This window comes from Primulina huaijiensis, chromosome 8 (genome assembly GCF_012295235.1).
Source record: "Primulina huaijiensis isolate GDHJ02 chromosome 8, ASM1229523v2, whole genome shotgun sequence".
NCBI lineage: Eukaryota > Viridiplantae > Streptophyta > Magnoliopsida > Lamiales > Gesneriaceae > Primulina > Primulina huaijiensis.
Window position 1 is genome coordinate 5,427,143 of NC_133313.1, and position 24,378 is coordinate 5,451,520.

The 24,378-nt window shown below is 35.7% G+C and overlaps 1 protein-coding gene across 1 annotated transcript; it reads left to right on the forward strand.

The window, feature by feature from the left end:
• The first annotated feature begins 18,407 nt into the window (after positions 1 to 18,407).
• LOC140982723 (protein NRT1/ PTR FAMILY 8.3) lies at positions 18,408 to 24,007 on the forward strand. Its single transcript, XM_073449383.1, has 5 exons — positions 18,408 to 18,557; positions 21,031 to 21,136; positions 21,210 to 21,427; positions 21,984 to 22,540; positions 23,001 to 24,007. The coding sequence occupies exons 1-5, from the start codon at positions 18,516 to 18,518 to the stop codon at positions 23,818 to 23,820; spliced, it is 1,743 nt and encodes a 580-aa protein (XP_073305484.1). The 5' UTR covers positions 18,408 to 18,515; the 3' UTR covers positions 23,821 to 24,007.
• Positions 24,008 to 24,378: the final 371 nt, after the last annotated feature.

Below are 24,378 nucleotides of genomic sequence, written 5' to 3' on the forward strand. Positions count from 1 at the left end.
GTAGGGGCTCTGCGTATTAACATGCACTTTGATCTGTTTACCGACTCCATTGAGTATCATCAGGTGGCGAGGTTGGGTGTAGTTTCAAAATATTTAAGAGCAAATACATTGTAGTTGAAGATTCACTGTTTGCCTGCATGTTAAGATATCTTATATGGTCGGATTAGTTAATAGTGAAGGAGTCTTTGTTCAGAGCAAGAAATATGTTTTCAAGGGAAGGTGTTTTCCTAGTTGCATATACCATGTCAATATTAGTACTCAAAGCTATATCACATCATTATCGAATTCATATGCAACTCTTGATATGCCGATTATTGCATATTCGACCGGGATATATGAGTTGAAGGGACCGTACCGTACGCTAACCATAAATTAAAATTTTTGCAGGAACTATCAACAATACCTAAGGGATCATGGAGCGATGCTACTAAACACTCTTACCATAATCCAATGGTTGCAATTAGAAATGAGTTCTGACATTCTTAATAAAAGAGTTGATGAAAAGAATAGGGCTAATTAAGCTAAGCCCGAATAAGAATAAATGTTATTATGAATCACATGGAGATGTGAACACACAACTAACTGTATCCCTGAATGTTAGGATCGAATAGACAGATGAAAGTGTTTAGACACGGGAGTTAAATAAACACTTTATGATTTTCAAATATTTTTCGATGGGATGAATTAGTTTAGTGAAAAACTGAATTCAAGAATTTTGTTGTCAATGTCAATCAGTTAACTAATATAGTGTGGAAATAAATCGACTGACAAATTGAATACTCAAAGAATAATTTGAACAATGAACATGAAGATTTTATGGTTGTTCGAAGACTTCAGACGCTCTTACGTCACCTCTTCTATTACAAGAATATGATTTCACTAAAAGACTTTGATTGATTACAGAAACTGTAATAACCCACTTCAGTTTGGTGTTAAAAACTGCCTAACTGAAACTCTTAATATCTTTACAAATTTATCAGATACAATTGATGATCTTTTCTTAACACAACTGATCTTAAAAGATCGAATACAACAATGAAATGTGCTAGAGTTTTAGCTCGAAAGATAGCCTGAAAGCTATTAATATATCTGTTAAGTGTGAGATTTTTCGTAACTGATCTGTGTAAGCTTGAATTCAAAATTCACTTAGAATAATTGTGCTAAAGTTCTCGTCTCAGCTGATCTCCACGGTTATTTCTAGGCTTTACTTCAACGGTAACATTGAATGCGTTAAAATGACTTATATCTGTTGTTTTGTCTTTTCTGAACGTTTCAACATTCTTCTGACAATAGTACACTGTTGCATTCTGATATGCGGCGTTCCCACTACAAGTTACAGTCTGCTCTTATACAATTTGTCGGTTGTTGGCTACGCTCTTAACTGATGATGTGTTAAACTGATTATTAGTTGACTATATAGCCGATCAGTTGAACTGACTGTATAACTGACCAGTCTTAGCTGATAGTTCAGTTATCTATAAATATTCAGTTAGCTTCGATCAATTCGATTGCCTTCGATTATTTAGCACATTAATTATCAATTCGGGCAACTTCAGTTCGGGTGATTTTAGTTCGAATAAGTTCAGTTGAACCAATCAGTCCTGCTATATTCAATCGCTTAATTTGTCAAACTCCGAAATTCTGATTCCAACAATTTTCCTTTTTTGGTGTTTGACAAAACATAGAATTCAAGAACTGATATGAACTGAGCTTTTGCAGATAAAATAATCTTTCACTGTGCAGATTGTACAAAGAATGAAAGAATTGTCTTCTAACTAATCTTTTCTAAAATAATCTTCCACTGTACAGATTCGTACAAATCAAAGAATGAAAGAAGAGAGATTGTCTTTTAACTGATCTTGACTGCTCTTTATTTCTTTGCTCTTTTGTCAGCAGGTTCATGATCAGTTGGTTGACTTGGTCTTTTCTTCGATTGCTGTTGCTGCTGTTCTTCTTTCCCCTTTTTGTCAACACCAACACGGGTCAATAGAAGGCGGTCTTCAGAGCTGACTTGTGATATGGCATTCAACATATGTTGCTGTATCAAATCCATGCGCTTTGCCATACTTGTTTGGACGAAGTCAATTCGTTTAATAAGCATGTCTTGAGTTTGGAAGAGAGATGGAACTGTCACTCTGTCCTTCTTCAGCTGATCTATGAGGAGAAATAGTGAAGTGATATTCTTTTTAACCTGCTTGAGGTTCTTCATTGTATTCTCTTTCATAGAATCGATCTTAAGTGTGTGCAATAGCTGGGTTAACTTCAGATCAGAGACAGTTGAGATTGTGCGAACTTGACTGAATTTCTTCGAGCATGAGGTTAGTAGCCATAGGTATTTCAGGAGACAAGTTTTCAGATGTAGCTGGTGCTTTGCCTTTGTCTTCTTCACTGAAAATGACCATGGCTAAATGTGGTGATTTAGTCTCAGTTTGGTCTAGTTATGTGACAATTTCTTCAACTGCTTCCTGTTGAGGATCTTGAATTGAGGTAGAAGAATGATCAGCAGTTGAGCTGGATGTCATGTCAGTTTGCACTTGTAAATCAAACTTTTTGTTCAGGGTGCAACTGGGCCGTTTCAGCTTTATTTTGTTGGTCATTTATGGCAGTTGACTGAACCATTTCTTCAATGTTTTTCAACATAGCCTCCAAGGCTGGTTGTTCTGATAAGCTCTGGTCTTCAACTGTCTCAGCTAGTTGAGCAGATTCAAAGTTCAGCTGAATGTCAGTGGCAACTGATTGGATGAATTCGTCAACATTGGCCAGTGACAACTCAGCATCTGTATATGGTTGAAGACTGACTGGAGGAGATTTCGGAGGATCAGAAGATGAGGATGGTTGATCATCCTAAGCGATATGAACAATAACTGGCTCAAAACTCTGTTCAGTAATAGCCTCCTTAGATAGTTCTGACTGAACTCCAAATGGCTGAGCCTGCTCCACGGATGTTGAACTTTGGGAATCAACTGGTATATACAATTGTTGATCCATTTCCCATGCTTTGATCATCATTTGAAAAGATAAGAGATCTGAGTCCAGCTGCTGGAAGATGGCTCTGTCATTGTAAGCAGTTGGACTGATCGGATCATAATTCAGTTTCAGTTGAGCTGTTACTTCAGCCAGCTTCTTCACGCGCATCAGATCAAAGAAATAAGATCTCCTCTCCAGTGCCTGAGTGATGGTGACAGCTTTAACTATCTTCAGGGCCAATGTTTCCAAAGCAATGAATTCATTTAAAACGGATTTCTTCTTCAATTGCCTGGCAAACACTTCAGTCCAAAATCTGACGCATTCATCAAAAATTTCCAACTTCAATTCAGCAAACTCATTTAGTTCGTTCCAAATGAGATCAATATGAGTCTGAATCGGGTTGGTTGGCCTAGGCTCCTCAATCATTTTTCCCTTGACTTCCGGATCAGCTAGGGCATGAGAGATACTCAGCCTAGTTGTAGTCGCATCCACTTGTTCACATATCACTACACCTTTTGGTCGAGCGATTGGCAGTACAGTTGGGCCGGTGACAGTGATAGGTGGTGCGCGGACTCCAACAAGTCTCAATTTTTCTCTAGATTCGGTGACTATATTCAATGGAGGATCATTTAGTTTCTTTTGCTGAGTTTCTTTAGTTGATTGTGCAACTGGAACTGCCCGAATAGGCCCGAATAGGTATAGCAGTTAAGGGTGGTTCAGCTCCAGTTGACATCAGTCTTTCAGCTGGAATGACTTCAACAACAACTGATTTGGTCTTCTGAGACCTCGGCTTCTTCAGAATTTTTGGAGATGGTGTTTTCTCCGATTCACTATCGCTAACAATCAGTTTTCTCTTGATTGTCAGTTTATTCACCAAGTCTTTGGTTCTGGCCTTCTTCATGGATTTGGGAGCTGCCATCATCCCAATCTCCTATTTGATTTTGGTGAATTTTTCAGGTGAGATGTCCAGCTTTGTCTTTGATGGTTGAACATCTTTAGCGTTGAACACCTTGAACTTAGATGATTTCTCAGTTGAGTCATCCACCAAACCAGAATGTTTCAACAAATAGCTGAGCGGCAAAGCGAAACCATTTGACTGCTTTGAAGATTGAACCATATTTTTCAGAATGTTGAAAATAATGGTAGACCAGTTCAATCTTCTTCCGGTCATTATTGCGATCATGACTTGGAATTTTTCGTTGAGGCAACAAATGAACCTGCCTTGGCGAGAACACCCTTGGCAACAATATCTGCCAGCAATTGTATTTCTGGCTTTAGCCCCTTTTTGGGATCAGACACCTTAATCTTTCTCCCATAAGCAGACAGCAAAGTCTGCATCTCTTCAATATCAGATGGTTTTATCTCAGAGAAGTGAGATAAACCATCAGTTGGAAGTTGAAAGAGGTTGTTGAATGAGTCTTCATCCACGATCAGCAACTGATTGTGGACAGTCGTGACAATCTTGCCATCATTAGAAATGATATCGTTGGCATAAATCTCTTGGATTTCTTTTGGATAAATCACTTGGGTTGCCAACCCTAAGTATTTCTTTAATCCAGCAGAGTCCAGCTTTTGGAATACGCTCCTTACAACTTCATCGGAAACAACTAGGACTGAATCGAAATCGATAGCCACAGCGTTTAGGAAAAATGCTGGAATTTGGCTTGCCATTTGCGTTGATTTTCCTACAAAGAAGATTGCTCTGCGAGTTTGAATGTTTGAGAGTTTGAATAGAGTAAAGTAAACTGAATGAAGGCGGCACGATTATTTATGTTTGTGACTGTTCAAATTTGGGACACGTGGCAGTCCGAGATTTATTTGAATAAAGACACGTGTACTTCATATGAATATTGAAATAAAATATTTGAAAGTCAAAAAATTTATTATGGAACTTCAACTGAATTGATAATCAGTTAACATATGTGATAAGATCAGTTAGGTCGAGAACTGAATGATCAGTTGGAAACTAAATCAGTTCATTTTAAGACCAACTGATAGTTGTCTTATCAGTTAACCAACTCTAATTCGACATTCCCCTAAATGGATGCATTAAATATTAAATGATCTCATCCTTGGAAAATGAATCGTCGTTTGCTGATAGACACAAAATCACTTGAATATTTCAGCAGATAATACAAGTCATCAGCAGATGGACAGAGCTAGCAGTTCTCAGCAACCGGACCTTGCGGACGAGTTCAAGCTGTCGATCGAGGCAGCTCGGAAGCTCAAGATTGAAGACAGTGTCTTTGAGAAGACACTGTATACCTGGAAAAAAAATTCAGGAACTGCAGTCCTTCAGAGAGGAGGGTTTCCTCGTGGCAACTGAAAACAAGAATAAGCAGCGCCTCTACGTCGCTCATACTTCAGAAATCTTCAAAGATGAAGTTGTCTACCTCCTGATGCTCCTCAAGAAGTAGGAGGTTCTGGGAAGGATTGTCTTTTCAGAAGACTTCATGAGGACCACCACCGGAAGGTTAGCCGCGTGGATGTCCTTCTGGCAGGATGTTGTAGAAAAAGAAATAAAAAATGTAATAGCAGCCCGCTTTTATCAATGAAATTTTTATTTTTGTCAATGCTGTTTTTCCCTTTAAATCTTTCATTATTCTGCACTCAAACTCAGTGAGGAATTAAGATATAAGAAAATGCTAACAAGACTTAAGACAAATCAATTAAGCCAAGAATATTGCGAAAGTAAGAAAACTTAATCTCGGGTAATAGCTTGGTGAATATATCCGCTGCTTGTTGTTCAGTTGAGATGTACTCCAGTCTGATCTCCTTCTTGAGAGCATCTCTGATGAAGTGATGTCTGACATCGATATGCTTAGTCCTAGAGAGAAGAACTGGATTGTTTATGTTCAGATTTCATTATGCACTAACTTTTCCATTCTAAAGGATGACGCAGCTTTGTTGACACGATAATTTTGACTCAGTTGTTTATATGATTGAATTCTCTTTGGTTTAATTGCGTTTTCTAGTTTTTATTCGACTTCAATTTACTGGCCATAAATTGTTTGTTGTCTGATTAATTCTACAACTAGTGAGATGGACTAAAATTATAGATCGTTAGAGACACATCGTTAAATGTTTATATTGTTCGGAAGGCATATAACGTTAGCGGGGCTAGGTAAGAACATCGTTTGCATATATCATCTGAACTTAGATTTTTATTATGAATGTTTGAGTCAAAGTTTGAATGATACACTTTATTCGTTACTTGGGAAACTGGGAATAAAATAATTAAGTGTTCTTGGCTATTAAATGATTGGAATTCATGAATATAAAGGCAACCGAGAATAGTTATCGTGGAAATTAAGTGAAATCACTCTTCTAGATCTCTCATTGATATTTTCTCAATTCGGTGATTCGATTATTATTTATTTGCAATTAATTCGTATTAAATAGACCAAACTTTTTATTGATTCTTCTAAATAAATTCGTGACTATTTTAATTACAAGCACTAATATATTTTTATATATACACTACTCGTAGGAACGATATTTTACTCTCATATATTAAAAATTGACAACCGTGGGCTTGCGAGCGGAAAATACACAACACTTCCCATTTTAAATATGTGATCAACATACAAACATACTATCAAATAAGAATCTTGTTTGCCCTTAATGTAAACATATTTGTCACACTCGTTAATCTTAAACAATTTGATAACAAAACTTTGCCAAATTTTTCATGACATTGTTTGGGCGCTTCCTTAAGCCCATAAAAAGACTTAACTAGTTGACACACTTTCTTTTCTTGACCCTGAATAGTATAACTTCCTGGTTGTTCCATGTATATTTATTCTTCTAGTTCACCATTCAAGAATGTTGTTTTAACATCAATTTGATATATCTCAAAGTTATGCAATAGTGCAGTTGTGATGAGTAGATGAATAGAAGTTATTCTTGAGATTGGTGAATATGTATAAAAAAAAATCAAGGACTTCATTTTGTCTATATCTTTTAACCACCAATCTAACTTTTTATTTTCGATAGTTCCATTGACTTTGTATTTCTTTTCAGAATCCATTTGAATACCAATGGTTTGATATCTGGTGGAAGATCAACCAACTCCCAGATAAGATTTTTCATAAAGGAGTTCATTTCAGTATCGATGGATTCATTCCAATATGGCTCTCCAAGACTAGACAATGCGTCTTTTAGAGTTTTTGGTTCATATTCCAATATATAAGTGAGAAAATCAGGAACAAACGACTTCAAGGCTCTAACCATTTTACTTCTTCTAGGTTCTTTTTTATATGTAGAATCTTCATGCAACATTTTCATTGTTATTTTATTTGAACTTTATTCTATCCTTTATTTACAAGAAAATATATTTTGCAAGAACATGACAGTTCTAGACTCAATCTTCATGCCTTTACTTATTTCAAAGTTTTTAGATTGTTCACTATGAATCTATAAGCACTTCTATTATGTGCATATCTAATAAATATGTAGTTGACCATTTTTGGTCTAATTTTGACTTGGTTTGGTTTTGGTATCGGTATTTCAACATTGGCCAAGCACCCCCTCACGTTCAGGTACTTGCAGGAAGGTTTATGACTTTTCCACAATTCATATAGCGATTTATTATTTTTTTATGGGGAATCTTGTTTAGGATTTGATAAGCAGATAATATTGATTTCCCCCGCAAGTTCCGGGGTAACCCCGAACTCATCAATTATACGTTCATAATTTCCTTGAAAGTTTGGTTTGTTCCTTTCAGCAACCTCGTTCGATTGAGGCAAGTATGGAGGATTAGTTTGATGTATGATACCCAATGATGAACAAAACTTATCAAATGGTGCTCCATATTCTCCTCCTCTACAACTGCGAAATTTTTTTATTTGTTTACCAAGTTGATTTTCAATTTTGGTTCTGTAGGTTTGAATGCCTAAAGTGCTTCATATGTTCCCTTCAAAAGATATGTGTAATAGTACCTTGTACAATTGTTAATAAATGTTATATAATACTTCTTAGCTCCTCTAGTTTTCTGAAATTTGAAGTCACTAATGTATGTGTGAATCCATTCTAAATTAGTTGTATATCTTTCAGTAGAATAAAAAGACGCTTTGGTCATTTTTCTTCAATACATACTTCGCATTTATGTGTTGGATATATGTTATATTTAGGCAATAAATATAAATTCATTAGATGTCGCAGTATTAATATTTACATGTCCTAAACGAGCATGTCCTAAATAAAAAAACTCAAGCAAGTAAATAGAACTTTTAATTTTATTTCCGTCAAACTCGTGAAAAACCTCAATTACATTTATTTTGAAGACGCTCTCATCAAGATACTCGTTTCATACAAAATGAACATTTTTGGTCTGTACAAATTTATTAGACTAAAAAATAAGCCTAAATCCAAATTTGACCAACGATGAACCCAACACGAGTTCTTCCTTATGTCTGGAACATGAAATACATCAATAAAGGTCACTTCCATTCCCAATATCATATTCAAAACCACCTTTCCATGTCTGACTATCTCCGATGCAGCAGAATTTCTCATGAAGAACTTTCTCCCATAAATTGGAGTGTATGTGGAGAACATCTTTTTATTAGAGCATATGTCGTGGGTAGCAACCATATCAATCCATCATTCATTTGGGTTTTCCATAGGGTTTGTCTCAAAAACCACTGTAGTTAAATCAAGTTCTGAATAATCAAAAGGTGTATTGACCTTTTATTGAACTATGTTTGCTTGCTCTTTACCTTTCTTCGGATGCCTGCAGTCTTTTGCCATGTGGTTCGGCTTCCCATAGTTATAGCAATTTCCTTTTAACTTTTTCTTATTCTTTTTTTGTTGTTGTTTCCCATCCACGGACTTGTTTTTCTTTCTTTTTCTATTGGTTCCACCATGTTTACTTTGCAGACATCTTATTGGTTTTTACCTTCGTATAACGGTTGTTTCTTCAATCCCTAGATGAACAATCTGACCCTCAAGTCCTGTTTCTTTTCTCTTGTACTTCAAGTAGTTTTTTAAATCCTTCCACAAATAAGGGAGTTTCTCAATCAATGCAGCAACTTGAAAAGACTCGCTTATACTCATTCCCTCCGCATTAATCTGTCCAGTAGTACTGGTATTTATTGCACTTGAATCACTACAAATTTAGAGTCTACCATCTTGAAATCCAAGAAGCATCCAACAATTTATAATACTGACATCTTCTGTTTTATACTTCTTTTCAAGCATATCCCACAACTCTTTTGTGCTTTTAACTTGAAAAAACACATTGTATAATGCATTGTCAAGTTCATTTAGAATGTAATTCTAGCAAGAAAATTGCCTTGATTCCATGTATCCGTTGCAGTCCTCCTACGAGTATCAATATCATCTTCGAGAATGGAGGGATGGTCCTCTTTCAGAAGCCTTGCCAAACTCAATGTGGTAAGGTAAAACAACATTTTCTATTTTCTTCTTTTGAAGTCTTTCCGACCTTCGTCCTAGTGCCAATGAAGTGTTCGTCATCATTGTTGATGAGAAAGCCATCTTCAAAATTTCAGAATATGGTTCTTCCTAAGATTGTTGGGGTGAATCTCGAAGTTGGAAAAAAAAACCGCAGTAAGTTGAGACTAATGTTGAACTCTTTTTACTTAAGAAGAATTTACCCTACTCTAATGCTTCGACGGCTGGAAATCTTCTCCCAAGATATAACAACTTCTCTTATAATAACAACACAATAAATTACAAGCACAATAACCAAGAAATGTTATAAACTCTCTTTGTTTGTGAAAGGAACAATATCCAGACAAGATGAATGCAAAAGAGAGTTAAAAAAATATGATCAAAGATTGATTCAAATGATCTTTGACGCTCTATTTAAAGTTATCAATATGCATGAACATGTTATTTCATCGATTGAGGTGTCTCTTAATTCAAAATTCAGTTGAAAGACTATAAAGGACATCATTTAGACGCATTGGTTAACGAAAACTCGCATCTATCTGCCCAATAGTACTGTAGCTGCCTGAGCGCCACTTTCTCGCCCGGGCAGGAGGCGTCTGGGCAGCGGCGCTGAGGTGCCTAAATGGGCCCCTCAGTGACTTACTTGTGCACAAAGAAGTGCATCGCCTCTCCTGCGCACCAAACACTGATCTGAATCGAAAGCCGAATTTTGTAATTTGGAAATAAATTTTAAAGACGAAGTTTATTTGGTTCAAATTTTGGATTATATATGTCAAAGCCGAACAAACCGAAAAAACCAAAATTCATTAAATTAATAATTTAATGTATATTCTATAATTTTTGAGGTGATATTTAGTGAATGAAGAATCATTTTGAATAATTTTTAGTTGATTGTTGTTTATTTAATTCATTTAGATTCTATATTTAAATATTTTATTAAAAAATCATGTAAAAATTTAACATATTATCTTTTATAATATATTTATATTATTAATTTAAATAATCGTATCAAAACCAAATTAATATATTGAATCTTTTTGGTAGAAAATCGAAAGTGAACCGAACTGAATCGAAAGAAAATGGTTCGAATAGCAGATTATATATTTCTAAACCGAAAAATCGAAATAAAAAACTGAAAATCGAACCAAATCGACTGATGAACACCCATATCTCCTGCTATCTGAAAAATTCTCATATAGCTTTTAGGCATAAATATGAATCCATTTTATTTGATTGATTTTTTTCCTTTTTTATTTAATTTTTTATTAATATAAAACATTTCAAAAATAATTTATAAAACTTAAAGCATACATTAGATAAAACAAAATGGGTAAATTAGGATTCAATACCTAATATAAAAGACTTTGTGATTTAACCACTGGAGAGAGAGAACTTTTGGTTAAATACCAAAAATACCTTTATTCCCTATTAAATTTTAATTGATAAATGGTATCAGAGCTTAGGTAAATTTATTTCAAACACAAATATTATTATTAAGTAATTAAATGTTTGAGGAGGAGAATTTCGAAAAAATTATGATTCTGAACTCAAGTTCGAGAAAAATGATTTACAAGAACTATTCCAATATTTTGGAATATACACAAGAGTATCTAACTTTGGTTAGATATTAGGAGCAGCAAGGGACAACACAACACCCTCAAGTAAATTTATGATTCAATCTCATAAGTTTATGGAAATAGTACTGGATTCCTCTAAACTCTTTGGAGACTTTAGAGAAATTCAAAAGACGGTTCAAAATTATGGCAACATGTTGTATTATGTACCACAGAATGTGGAAAAAATCCTTGAAAACCAAGAAGAAATTCTTTGGTACCACAGAATGTGGAAAAAATCCTTGAAAACCTAGAACAACAACCAAGTTCTAGAAAGAAGACTTCAGAAGGAAGGTTACCACCATTCTTTGGTACTGAACCCTTATTACATCAAAGAGGGAAGGCCAAGGTGATGCCAAAACCTTTAACTGAAGAAGATCTACAAGAGCTTGCAGAATCTTTTGCAAATCTAAAGGTTGTAGATCTGAAGATGAACACGACTGGGGGTGAACAACCTACCATAACCTTGTCTTCTTCACAAGAACCACCAAGAGAAAGTACGGGATCTCAAAATATAAATATGAGAGAACCCCAACAAGACTTTTACACTGGTGGAGGAGCACACCCAGCGGGAACAAGTTCAAGAAAGAATCAAATTCCTTTGCACCAAACTCCCTATGGAAAATCTGTTCTAGAACCTATACATCCTTATGGGGTTATGCTTAACCTAGATGTATTAGATTTCAAGAACAGAGAAGATCTCATAGATGATTGGACATCTGCTATGAGAATTGCAGCAGGCACACTTGATCTTAATAGAGAATGATTCATTAAACTTCTGGAAATGAGTCTTATGGGATCAGTCAAAATTGCTTGGGACATGACTTTGGTAGACACCAAAGAATCAGTCCTAGCCGGAGAATCTCTTAGTGAGATAGCCGGAAGAATGGCTACCCTATTCAAAGCACAATTTATAGGGGTATACTATTTTAACAGTCAAGACACAGAGAAGAAAAATAAATATAATCAAGCTCTGTATAGTCTTGAATTATATGATATATATTTAGTGGATGAATACATTATGTTATTCATTAAATATAGATGGAATTCAGGAGCCGAAGAAGATATAGCAATGCAGCTTTTCTTTGCCAAAATTCCCAGTCCCTGGAGAGAAATGCTCATAAGAGAATATGGACCTGGAAATCCAGATACATTGGCACGAAGAGCATCTTTCCTTAAAGAAAAATTGATAGAATGGTTCCATTTGACAGCATTACAAAAGAATTACAAACATTTAAGGGATATTAACAAACGTACTCCTTTGTGTTGTAAAGAAAATGATCTTCCAACAATAATTGGAAGTAAACCACATAAGCATAAAAGGAAAAGTTTTAGAACTCATCCTTATGCAAGAAGTGGAAGGAGTTCTTGGAAACCAAGAACAGTTTGGTCTAGACAAAAAGCCAGATCTTACAAATCTGGACAAATAAGTGGACCATCAAGAAGTAGGATATCATCCCAAACATCGAGTACATCTCAAAGCACAGGAAGAACACCTACGAAGAAAACTTTCAGAAGAGCTCATACTCGAGCTAATGAAAGTTTCAAGGATTGTAATTGCTGGACATGTGGAGCCAGAGGTCATATCTCGACCAACTGTCCAGAAAATGAAAAAAGAGGTCTTAAACGCTTTGATCCAAACCCGGATATTGAAGAAACAATTTATTACCAAAATCTTATTCAAGTATACCGATTTGAGGATATTGCCTCATATGAAAGTATATATGAGGAATAAGAAGTCTTAAGTCAATGCGATGAATCTGAATCGGAATCGGACTGAAAACGAGGTGTTTCGACACGAAACACATGAAGATTTGTCTGGATTCTTTAGTCAGACAACTATATTTCATAACATGGTCCAAAAGATCATGAAAGAAAATCCTAGTCTACAGATATATCAAGGATTCTCTGCAGGATAGATAGAAAAGTTCTTAGGAAGTATTGGCCTAAGAAACAAAAAGCATCATCTAATCTATAAAGTTTCCAGAAGAGAAATGACAATACCAATGGAACTTACAGGAAATAGAATGGAGATACAATTAATTCCTTATGAAGCGTGCCCCTTCTTGGGCCTTGGCCCTCACGTCATCTCCACAAAATCATATATCATATATCATATCATTTGTCTTATGGCTTCTGCATCTGAGAATAAACCGCTACAATATCTGCATGGTTGTTCTCCCTCTGGTGTGAGCTTAGTAAGAACTGATGCCCACCAATGATCACTGGCATCGGTATACAATACCAGATTATCCTCATCTTGAGGAATAGCCATTTTTGGAAGATTCTTACAAATCTTCTTTAATTGGCATAGTCCTTTTGTGTGTTCATCTGTCCATATAAATCTAGCATCTTTTTTCAATAATGGACTAAAGATTTTCCTGTGTTTTGCTAGGTTTTTAATAAACATCCCAGCAAAATTAACAACTCCTAAAAAACTTTGAAGTTGCTTCTTGTCGTTGAGTCTTTCTGGAAAATTCTGCACTTTTTCTACTATGTGTTCTTGCAGAATAATTCCTGATTCATCGATTTCAATTCCGAGGAATTCAATCTTCCTTGTTGCAATGACTGCTTTCTTTTCAGATAAGACCAGTCCTTCTTTTTTACAGACATTGGAGAAAATCTCCAAATGCTTAACATGTTCATTCATATCTTTAGATGCTATTAAAACATCATCAATATAAACAAACATAAACTTAAAATAATCTTTAAAAAGATTATCCATTTTTCTTTGAAATATCTGGGGTGAATTAGCCAATCCCATTGGTAATACTTCCCAAATATAATGTCCCTGAGGTGTAGAGAAAGCTGTGAATTTCTTACTTTCTTCTTGCATCCTAATCTGGTAAAATCCAGACTTACAGTCGAACTTAGAGAATATCTTGGCGTTGCGTATGCAACTTATTAGATGTTCTCTACTAGGTATAAAATACCCATCAAACTCCAGAATCTTATTAATTTCTTGATAATTAATAACTAATCTGGGTTTTCCTCGTTTTATCTCACCATGATTCCTTACCAGAAAACCTGGACTACTATATGGTGACATTCCTGCTTTGATTAATCCAAGGTCCAAATGTTCCTTGATTATAATCTGCATATCCCTTTGGTCAATGATATTCATTGGGATAGGCTTGCAGCGGACAAATTCATACTCTTTGCCTTCCTTAATTTTAAGGCAAGCTTTGAGTTGATTTCTGTCCCACCATGCCAAGGGATCTTCATTATAATTTTCCTTGATCCTCTTCTTGACATCTTCCAGGGATACCTTAGATTCAAACTCTACTTCATTTTTATGTAGAGCTATCTTAAGGCATTCTATCTCTTCTGGTTGGAGTTCTTTATCTGCTCTTAACTGGAGCATTGTTTCTCCAAACCTTCTAGAATCTTTCATTTTTGGGTTCAGAAGTTGTCCTGAATCACCACGCTTGCTGCGAAACTGGATTGGCAATTTTCTGTAAAATGCCTCTCTTAGTCTCTGGACTATGATTTTGTGGTTACAAGGAGTTGTAAACACTAATTTTCTTGTCTCATTTTCTTGAGTATAGGATTTGAACATTTGTAGGAAATTGTTTCCTAGTAAAATGTCAGCTCCTGTATCATGAAAATAAATTGGTGGTGTCTTCACCTTATACCAAGGTGTTTGCCCAGCACCGCCAATCATTATTTCAGTCATCTTAATCCCTTTACATAAGATTAAGATTCTTCTGGAAAAATCTCTTCCAGCAATCTTTGGTAATTCTTCTTCCAAACTTGTTGGAAAAACTCCTCGTTTTGCTGTACAAATACCAGCACCTGAATCAATATAAGCAGCAAAATATTCTGCCTTATATTGTTCATATAACATTCCGACTGGAACGTATATGGAGAATGGACTTGTGGTCATTGGATTTTCCACATCTTATCTTCTGCCATAAACTCCATTCCATACTCTAGACGTTTCCAAGGTTTATGTTCCTCAAGAAACTCTAGTCCAAGAATCAGTTGATCTGATTCTTTTCCTGGACTTCCTGTGATATGAACTTCCAATTCTCCAACTTGGATCATTCCTTGGTAAGTTCCTATCATAGGTTGTTCTAAATAGTAGATGGTATTACAAGGAAATTGATTCCTTTGTTTCGTAATATCAAATACTATTTCGACTTCCTTCCACCCTTCTGGGCATCTAAGCTTTCCTATTGTTGAAAAACTTTTTAGCTCATGTTGGATTTCTTGAACAGGGGTTTTTCCCCATCTGTAGCTTGTAATCCTATCTCCTTGAAAAGATAGTCTTCTTGATTCAAATCTAAGACTTTGATTCCTTTGTAGAATCGGTTTGTCTTGTATTTGGATATCTGTTTCCTGTATTACCGGAAACTCAACTCGTTCTGGATAAATTGCCTGAGCAACTTTTCCAAATATTTCTGGTATCTCAATAACCTCATTTCTAATAAACAACTCTGAATGATGTGTATTAGATAAAACATATGAGATTTGATAGGTAATAGAATATGGTCTATTACCTTCCTTCATTAGCCTTTTCTCCTTGAAATTTTGATGTAATGTCAAGGCTCGGCTAAAATCTCGATCTGCCAGGTTGTAAGCTATCCGTGGATAGATAACTCCTACAATCTTTCCTGCACAGAGATTTCCTGAGATAGTTCCCAGTACTGAATCTTGAAGGTTCCACATTCTTTTATTGCATATAGCAATATCAATGGGTGAATCAATACCTTCTTTGAAAGTAGCGTTTATCATAATTTGGATTGCTCCAATATGAATCCAGGACATAGTCCTTGCTACTTCGATCTTGAGTTTTTGTAATTCCTCCTTTATTTCTTCAGAAGGAATTAATTGCATCTCCATTCTATTTCCCGTAAGTTCCATTGGGATTGCCATTTCCCTTCTGGAGACTTTATAGATTAGATGATGCTTTCTGTTCCTTAGGCCAAGATTTCCTAAGAACTTTTCTACCTGTCCTGCAGAGAATCCTTGGTATCTCTGTAGACTAGGATTTTCTTTTATGATTCTTTGAACCATGTTATTAGATATTGTTGTCTGGCTAAAGAACCCAGACAAATCCTCATGTGTTTCGTGTCGAAACACCTCGTTTTCAGTCAGATTCCGATTCAGTTCCATCGGATTCTCCCTGACTTAAAACTTCTTCTTCTTCATATATACTCTCATCTGAGGCAATGTCCTCAAATCGGTATACCTGAATAAGATCTTGGTAATAAACTGCTTCTTCAATATCCGGAGTTGGATCGAAGCGTTTAATACCTCTTTTTTCATTTTCTGGACAGTTAGTCGAGATATGTCCTCTTGCTCCACATGTCCAGCAATTACAGTCCTTAAAACTCTCATTAGCTCGTGTATGAGCCCTTCTGAAAGTTTTCTTTGTAGGTGTTCTTCCTGTGCTCCGAGATGTACTCGATGCCTGGGAGGATATCCTACTTCTTGATGGTCCGCTTCTTTGTCCAGATTTATAAGATCTGGCTTTTTGTCTAGACCATATTGTTCTTGGTTTCCAAGAACTCCTTCCCCCTCTAGCATAAGGATGAGTCCTAAAACTTTTCCTTTTATGCTTTTGTGGTTTACTTCCAATAATTGTTGGAAGATCATTTTCTTTACAACACAAAGGCGTACGTTTATTAATACCCCTTAATCGTTTGTAATTCTTTTGTAATGCTGCCAAATGGCACCATTCCGCCAATTTTCCTTTAAGGAAAGAAGCTCTTCGTGCCAATGTATCTGGATTTCCAGGTACATATTCCCTTATGAGCATTTCTCTCCAGGGACTGGGCATTTTTGCGAAGAAAAGCTGCATAGCTGTATCTTCTTCGACTCCTGAATTCCATCTATATTTGGTGAATAACATAATGTATTCATCTACTAAACAGATGTCATGTAATTCAAGACTATACAGAGCTTGAGTATATTTCTTCCTCTTCTCTGTGTCTTGACTATTAAAATAGTCTACCCCTATAAATTGTGCTTTAAATAGGGTAGCCATTCTTCCAGCTATCTCGCTTAGAGATTCTCCAGCTAGGACCGACTCTTTAGTTTCCACCGAAGTCATGTCCCAAGCAATTTTCACTGATCCCATAAGACTCATTTCTAGGAGTTTAATGAATCCTTCTCTGTTGAGATCAAGTGTTCCTGCTGCAATTCTCATAGCAGATGTCCAATCATCTATGAGTTCTTCTCTGTTTTTGAAATCTAATACATCAAGGTTAAGCATAACCCCGTAAGGATGTATAGGATCTAAAACAGTTTTCCCATAGGGGGTTTGGTGCAAGGGAATTTGATTTCTCCTTGTCCTTGTTCCCGCAGGGTGTGAACCTCCACCAGTATGGAAATCAGTCTGAGATTCTCTCATGTGTATATTTTGAGATCCCACACTTTCCCTTGGTAGTTCCTGTGAAGATGACCAGGTTATAGCGGGTGTTTCACCTCCTGCTGTATTCATCTTTAGATCTACAACTTTGAGATTTGCGAAAGATTCCGCAAGTTCTTGTAGATCATCCAGACCAATCCTTTCTAAAGTTGTCATCAGATTAATTTCTTTTCTGAGACAGACTTAATTAGATTGATCATCTTCTCTTTTTCAGTCAAAGGTTTTGACACCACTCTGGCCTTTCCTTGTTGATGTAACAAAGGTTCAGTACCAAATGATGGTGGTAACCATCCTCCTGAAGATCTTTTACTAGAACTTGGTTGTTGTTCTAGTTTCTGAATTCTTGTTTGAATATCCTTTAATATTCCAAGAATTTCTTCCTGGTTTTCAAGGATTTTTTCAACTCGTTGTGGTACAAAATATAACATATTACCATAGTTTTGTACTGTTTTCTGAATTTCTCTAAGATCTAAAGAGATCTTAGAAGAATCTGGTATAATTTCCATAAACTTATTAGATTGAATCATAAGTTTACCTGAGGATGCTGATGCTTCCCTTTCTGTTTCTGATATCTAACAATAGTTATATTCTCTTGTTTATATTCCAAAATATTGGAATAATTCTTGTTAATTATTTTTCTCGAACCTAAGTTCGGATTCATAATTTTCGAAATTCTCCTCCTCAAACATTTCGTTTCTTTGTAACAATAAATTTTGTGCTCTGATACCATTTAGGAAAGCGCGGGGAATCAATTAATATTTAAAATAGGAAAAAGGGTAATAGGGGTATATTTGTGACCTTTTTCTCTCTCCAGGGAGTTGAAGCAAACTTTGGTTTGGATTGGGGACTGTCAATCACTTTACCCCAAAATTAAATGATCATTTAACATCTTATCAATCAGATCATGTTGTCCCAATCCATAACACCCTAATTTAATTATAAATCAACTTTTTTATCATTTGAATTTCGAGATAAGTCGTGTTGACGCTTAAACGTACTTAGTGGCACATTTTTCAATGATATCTAAAATGTTTATTTATGGGACCAAATAAATTGCCGTACAGTGGGAAAGACACAAAATTCCACGCCTACTCTTTTCTTTGAAGAATATTATTCTCTTAAAAATCTGTCTTTAACTACACATCATGGAGGAAGAGAGATTGCTTCTGGAGGAAGGATTTGTGCAGGTTTCTCTTCTTTCTTCTGTGTTTTTTAGAGCAAGTTTGATTTTTTCCTTTAATTGTGATCGATGTTTTGATGTCGCCTTTTATTTTTTGCGTCAATTGGTGTTCGATTTCAAGTGACGCGGCGCTAATTGATCACTGATCGAAGAGAACGAATTGAGTAGCGGATTTGGTTTATTGTAGCTAGATTTTAGGAAAAAAAGACGATTGAATGGAATATTACTAAGTTTATCTTGCCTTCAAGCTAAAAATGGGTAGTTTATTTCGATCGGAAGATTATGATTTGTTGGGTTATTTGCCGAGGGAGGAAAGTTGATTTATCCCTCTTCTAGGAGGGGTTTTCGTCTGGATCCCCAATTTTCTGTTCTTTGTTGGGACCTTGTGAAGTGTGGAATCCCTTCCACGTTCCTGTGTATTGTTCAACTTTGTCGGACGTACAACATAAGCTAAGGAGAACTATAAACAAAGAATGTTTCTTGCACAAAATTTATGTCGGATATCTCAGGAAAAAAACGTGAGCCACTTTGTTTGATTGTGAATGGAAATCTGGTTTGGGGCCAAAAATTGAAACTTACCGATGTTTGGGCAAAACCTCCTGCCACGGTATTATTTGAGTTAAGTTTTTTATTGGTCTGGTGATACGGAGAATTCACAATCTTCTGGGAATTTGCTGCAAAGACTCTGCTATTGCCCAAGCATCAAACTGCACAATTGCTTGAGCTTGTTTAAGCCTACACGCAGGCCTTACTATTAATGGTCATTTAGCGGTTGGCTGTAAATTGAATAGGCTCATCTGATTGAGTTGCATTGCTGAGGCACATCGGTTGTTGCAATAAAAAGGTTCTGGATGCAGCATCATTTATCAATCAATGTCTCTCTCTAACAAATCTTAATATGCAACCATGACATCTGAAGAATGCTCAAATTTATTTATGACCTGTGGGAGACTCTGATAGTTGAGGGTTTAGTAAATATAATTATATCGAATTTTTTGTTTACATAAAATAAGACCCTCACCTACAATAATACCAGTTAAAGTAACTATTGAATTTTAGTTGAGAAGAATCTTGCCAAAACAAAGAGAGATGCATTGGAGAAGTTCACATATGTTTATTCTTGGTGGGATGTATTGGATAATATTACAGAGATTGGTATACCCTAGTGTCTGAGTATTAAAACATGTTCATTTCAATTAAATCGATGGTCTTCCTTAGAGTGTCAACTGACACAAGTAAGTAGGTAACCTGATTTTTTACAGGGCCACTGCCTTATGTAACAGGCATATAGGTCTTGCTGATTTTGTTGACGTTCTTCATTCTTTTTCAATTCATAAATTATTTTCTTCTGTAGCAAGAGGTTTTCGGTGTTGAAAAGTTTACCTGCAGACTAAACTTAACTAGATGTCTTTTTCAATGGATAAGTGATACGAGAAAATATTTTAGCATACAAACAAATTTGCACTTCTCTTGTTTCTTCATCGAGATATTATGTGTGATAAGTTCATTTCATATTTGTGACCGACTGTGTTTATAAAGGAGTCAAGTTTCACCATTTTTGTTTGGAAACATGTCATGGAGATAAATTAATAATTTGTAAATCAGTAAGCTCTCTAGAGAAAATTAGCAATGTTGTAAATTTTGATTAAAATTTTTTCTATAATTTTAGACTTTATAGATTATGGATAGATTAGACAAACCCTTATAGTTGTCGATCTATGAATTAAAATGAAGGCTTGCTTTTATGGGTGCTTTTAGAACATCATTACAGTGTACCATGCTGCGGTCGATGGAATTTTTCTGTAAACTGTGCAAGAGTACAAGCAGTTGATTTGATACAAGAAATTCCAAAACTTCACCATAAGTGAAAGATTCTTTAGGCAATTTTCAGCTCCTGCATTTAAATTTGTTGCATTCTTTGAGGTGGCTCATTTTTCACCTTGAGCTCAAATTCTCTTTGGAAAATCAAGATTCACCACTTGTTCTTTACGATTCTTTTCTCTCTCCTTTTTTCATTTTTCATAAATGATATAGTGATCGTCTACAATATTACTTTCATATGACATGTATGAGTATTTTTCAAGATTTCACATTTTTTTGTTGAGGTGATAAAGTTTTGTATTGACCCTGCTGAATCATCCGGGCAGATGTTCGGACTGCTGTGACATTTTGTGAATGTGCTTGACATGTAGCAATGTATGAAAACGTAGCTCTAAAAGGACACACTTGGTTTACATTTTTGGTGCCATGGTTTTTGTTCTCCTCTACTTCTCCTGGTTTTACTAATACTGCAAATATATATATTCTAGATTTTCTGCATGGCAACATTATTTGTTTAAAAGAGAAAAGAAAAAGAACAAAACAATGGAGTGCAATCCATCATTCTTTATCTATGTTAACGCTCTTGAATTGAATCGCATTTACCATAGGAATGGTTTATTTTCAAGGACATTTATGTTGATACTTTAATGGTGATCTAGAATGGAAACAGTAAACTATATACCGGTGATGGCTCTGTTGACATTAAGGGGAACCCTGTATTCAAGAGCAACACAGGCAACTGGAAAGCATGTCCTTTTATTCTAGGTAGTCATGGTATAATCTGCTCCTTTTTTGTTGTTCTTTCGATCAATTCTCTTACATTTTAGATTGATGACAGGGACTGAATGTTGCGAGCGATTGGCTTACTATGGGATTTCTACTAATCTTGTTAGTTATCTCACGAAAAAGTTACACGAAGGGAACGTGTCAGCTGCTAGAAATGTGACTACATGGCAAGGCACTTGCTATCTCACCCCCCTTATTGGGGCAGTCCTGGCTGATGCATTCTGGGGAAGATATTGGACAATTGCTGTCTTCTCCACAATTTACTTAATCGTAAGCAATACTGTCAATTTTCTTCTCTCTTTTGGATATGTAGAGATTAGGTAGTGAGCATATGGCTGCATCCTTTCATTTGATGTGTGTTAACATAGTTTCTCATCTTCGCCTTCTACTCTATCTCCATCATCTGTCGACTGAGTTTGAATGTTACATGTAAATAAACTCACTTTAGTTTTTCTCTGGAAAAAGAAACAATGAGACGAGAGCGCGACAATTAGTTCTAGTCTCCTGGTTCACCCTTTATTACGAGAAAGTTAGGAACGAGAAATATGACAGCATGCAGATCATATTACAATTCGATGGGCCTGAATCACAACAGATATTGCAATCTTCTTAATATCCTGATTAACTTTGGTTTACTGAATTATCTTTTCCGCTTTTCATTTTAAAACATTTCTTTACTTCCTTGCACCTTGTTCTCCAACTTTAGCACTTGCAAGGTAATTTATATTTTAAAATCTTCGAGCAAGTTGCATCATGTCGTTCATTTCAGTTCAATGGTACATGTGAAATTCCATGGGCTTTTACTTCACTCTCTAAATTTATGTAGGGGATGTGTACATTGACTCTCTCTGCAGCTGTTCCTGCATTTATGCCTCCTGAATGTACTGACAATATCTGCCCTTCTGCTACACCTGCTCAATATGCAATATTTTTCTTTGGGCTATATCTTATAGCCCTTGGAACAGGAGGGATCAAACCATGTGTTTCATCCTTCGGGGCTGATCAATTTGATGACACTGATTCTGTTGAGAGAGTTAAAAAGGGTTCCTTTTTCAATTGGTTTTATTTTTCCATCAATATTGGTGCCCTTGTATCAAGCAGTTTGATTGTATGGATTCAAGATAATGCAGGATGGGGTCTTGGTTTTGGCATTCCTGCGTTGTTTATGGGTTTCGCTATAGTAAGTTTCTTTATGGGCACCTATCTCTATAGGTTTCAGAAGCCAGGAGGAAGCCCTATCACTAGAATGTGTCAGGTGTTGGTTGCATGTTGCCGCAAATGGAATCTTGCTGTCCCAAGTGATAGTAGCCTTCTATACGAAACACAAGATAAAAGCTCAGCGATTGAAGGAAGTCGAAAGCTGCTCCACACTGATGAATTGCAGTAAAGTTCTCTTGCAATTACATCTTTGTTCCGCCTCTGCCTTTTTTTTTCTTTTCACCAATTTCCCCACCCCACCACCTCGTGGTTGATGAACTTTTTGTCTTTTGACAGAATTGAATTTTCATGTTGGTATAACTTTTTAAGGTTATTGGTTTTAATTGTTCAACTCTGATAGAAGTAACTGTAGTTTGGTTTTGCTCATCTGTTCGAACATGATACTGGTGATTGTTTATATCGCAGTGATAAATCTCAGTCTTAAGGCAAAATGAAATGTCAAAATTTGTTTCTTGAATTATTTCACATTGACAACTCTTCTGTAGTCTGTGACGAACATAAATAGTATGTCCTGATATTTAAAATTACAAATTGAAAAGTTGAATATTATATTTTAATAAACACCATTTTATTTACATATGGATTCCAAATTTCTCTAATGATGTCTCCTCTATTTCTTCCCTAGGTGCCTTGATAAAGCGGCTGTCGTTAAAGATGAAAGGAAAACCGATGATTTTTCCAACCCTTGGAAGCTTTGCACTGTAACACAGGTTGAAGAATTTAAGATCTTGATACGCATGTTCCCAATCTGGGCTACCGGGATAGTCTTCTCTGCCGTTTATGCTCAAATGTCTACTATGTTTGTCGAGCAAGGTGCAATGATGGACACTTCCATAGGTTCCTTCAAGATTCCTGCAGCTTCTCTGTCAACTTTTGACGTCATTAGTGTAATTTTCTGGGTCCCGGTCTATGACAGAGTTCTTGTTCCAATTGCTCAAAAACTTACTGGAAAAGAGAGAGGGTTCTCAGAGTTGCAAAGAATGGGCATTGGCCTTTTTCTTTCAGTCTTCTGCATGGCTGCTGCTGCTATTGTGGAAATTTGGAGACTGAACCTAGCTCAATCACTCGGGTTAGTGGACGAGCCTGTTCCAGTACCGATAAGCATCTTCTGGCAAGTGCCTCAGTATTTTTTGTTAGGGGCTGCTGAGGTTTTTACATTTATTGGGCAACTCGAGTTCTTCTATGATCAATCTCCAGACGCCATGCGCAGTTTGTGCAGTGCTTTTGCTCTCCTCACAACTTCCTTAGGTAATTACCTGAGCTCTTTTATTCTGACCGTTGTTACATCTTTAACGACCCGGGGAGGAAACATTGGGTGGATTCCAGATAATTTGAACAAGGGTCATCTTGATTATTTCTTTTGGCTCCTGGCTGGACTCAGCCTACTTAACTTGGTGATCTATGTCTTCTGCTCCAAAAAATATAAATCGAAAAATGCGACATGAGATTAAATATGTATCCATTAAATGCAAGGCTGTACTGGAAGCTAGCTACGCGGTACAGAAGAACAAGATTATTGTTAATGTATGTATGATCTTTATGTTCTGGTTGACTCTTAGATTATGTATCAAACACCAAACGGTCTTCCACTATTTAAATTTTTTAAAGAAATTGGTTCGAAGTTTCTTTTCAGATGCATTACGTACAGAATTGTTTGTCAGTTGACAATCTGAGAGAATAGCATCTTACCCTACACTATTGAAAGGTTTTGGTCATTTTCCAGTAATTACTATAGGAATTAATACATGGCACAAACGTTGCATGTTTGTATAAATTTTTTTATAATTAATTCGATTTATATTTATACAAGATCATATCATAATAGTGAAAAATAACAAAATGATTGTATGGCAATTCTGAATGATTATATTTAAGTAAGGTCATATCATAATAATAAAAAATAATAATGAGAATAAATTGCAATTAAGTAATAAATTAATTAAACAAGAAAAAGATGGATTTGTTATAAAATTTTGAAATAATAAATTTAAAAAAGACCAAAA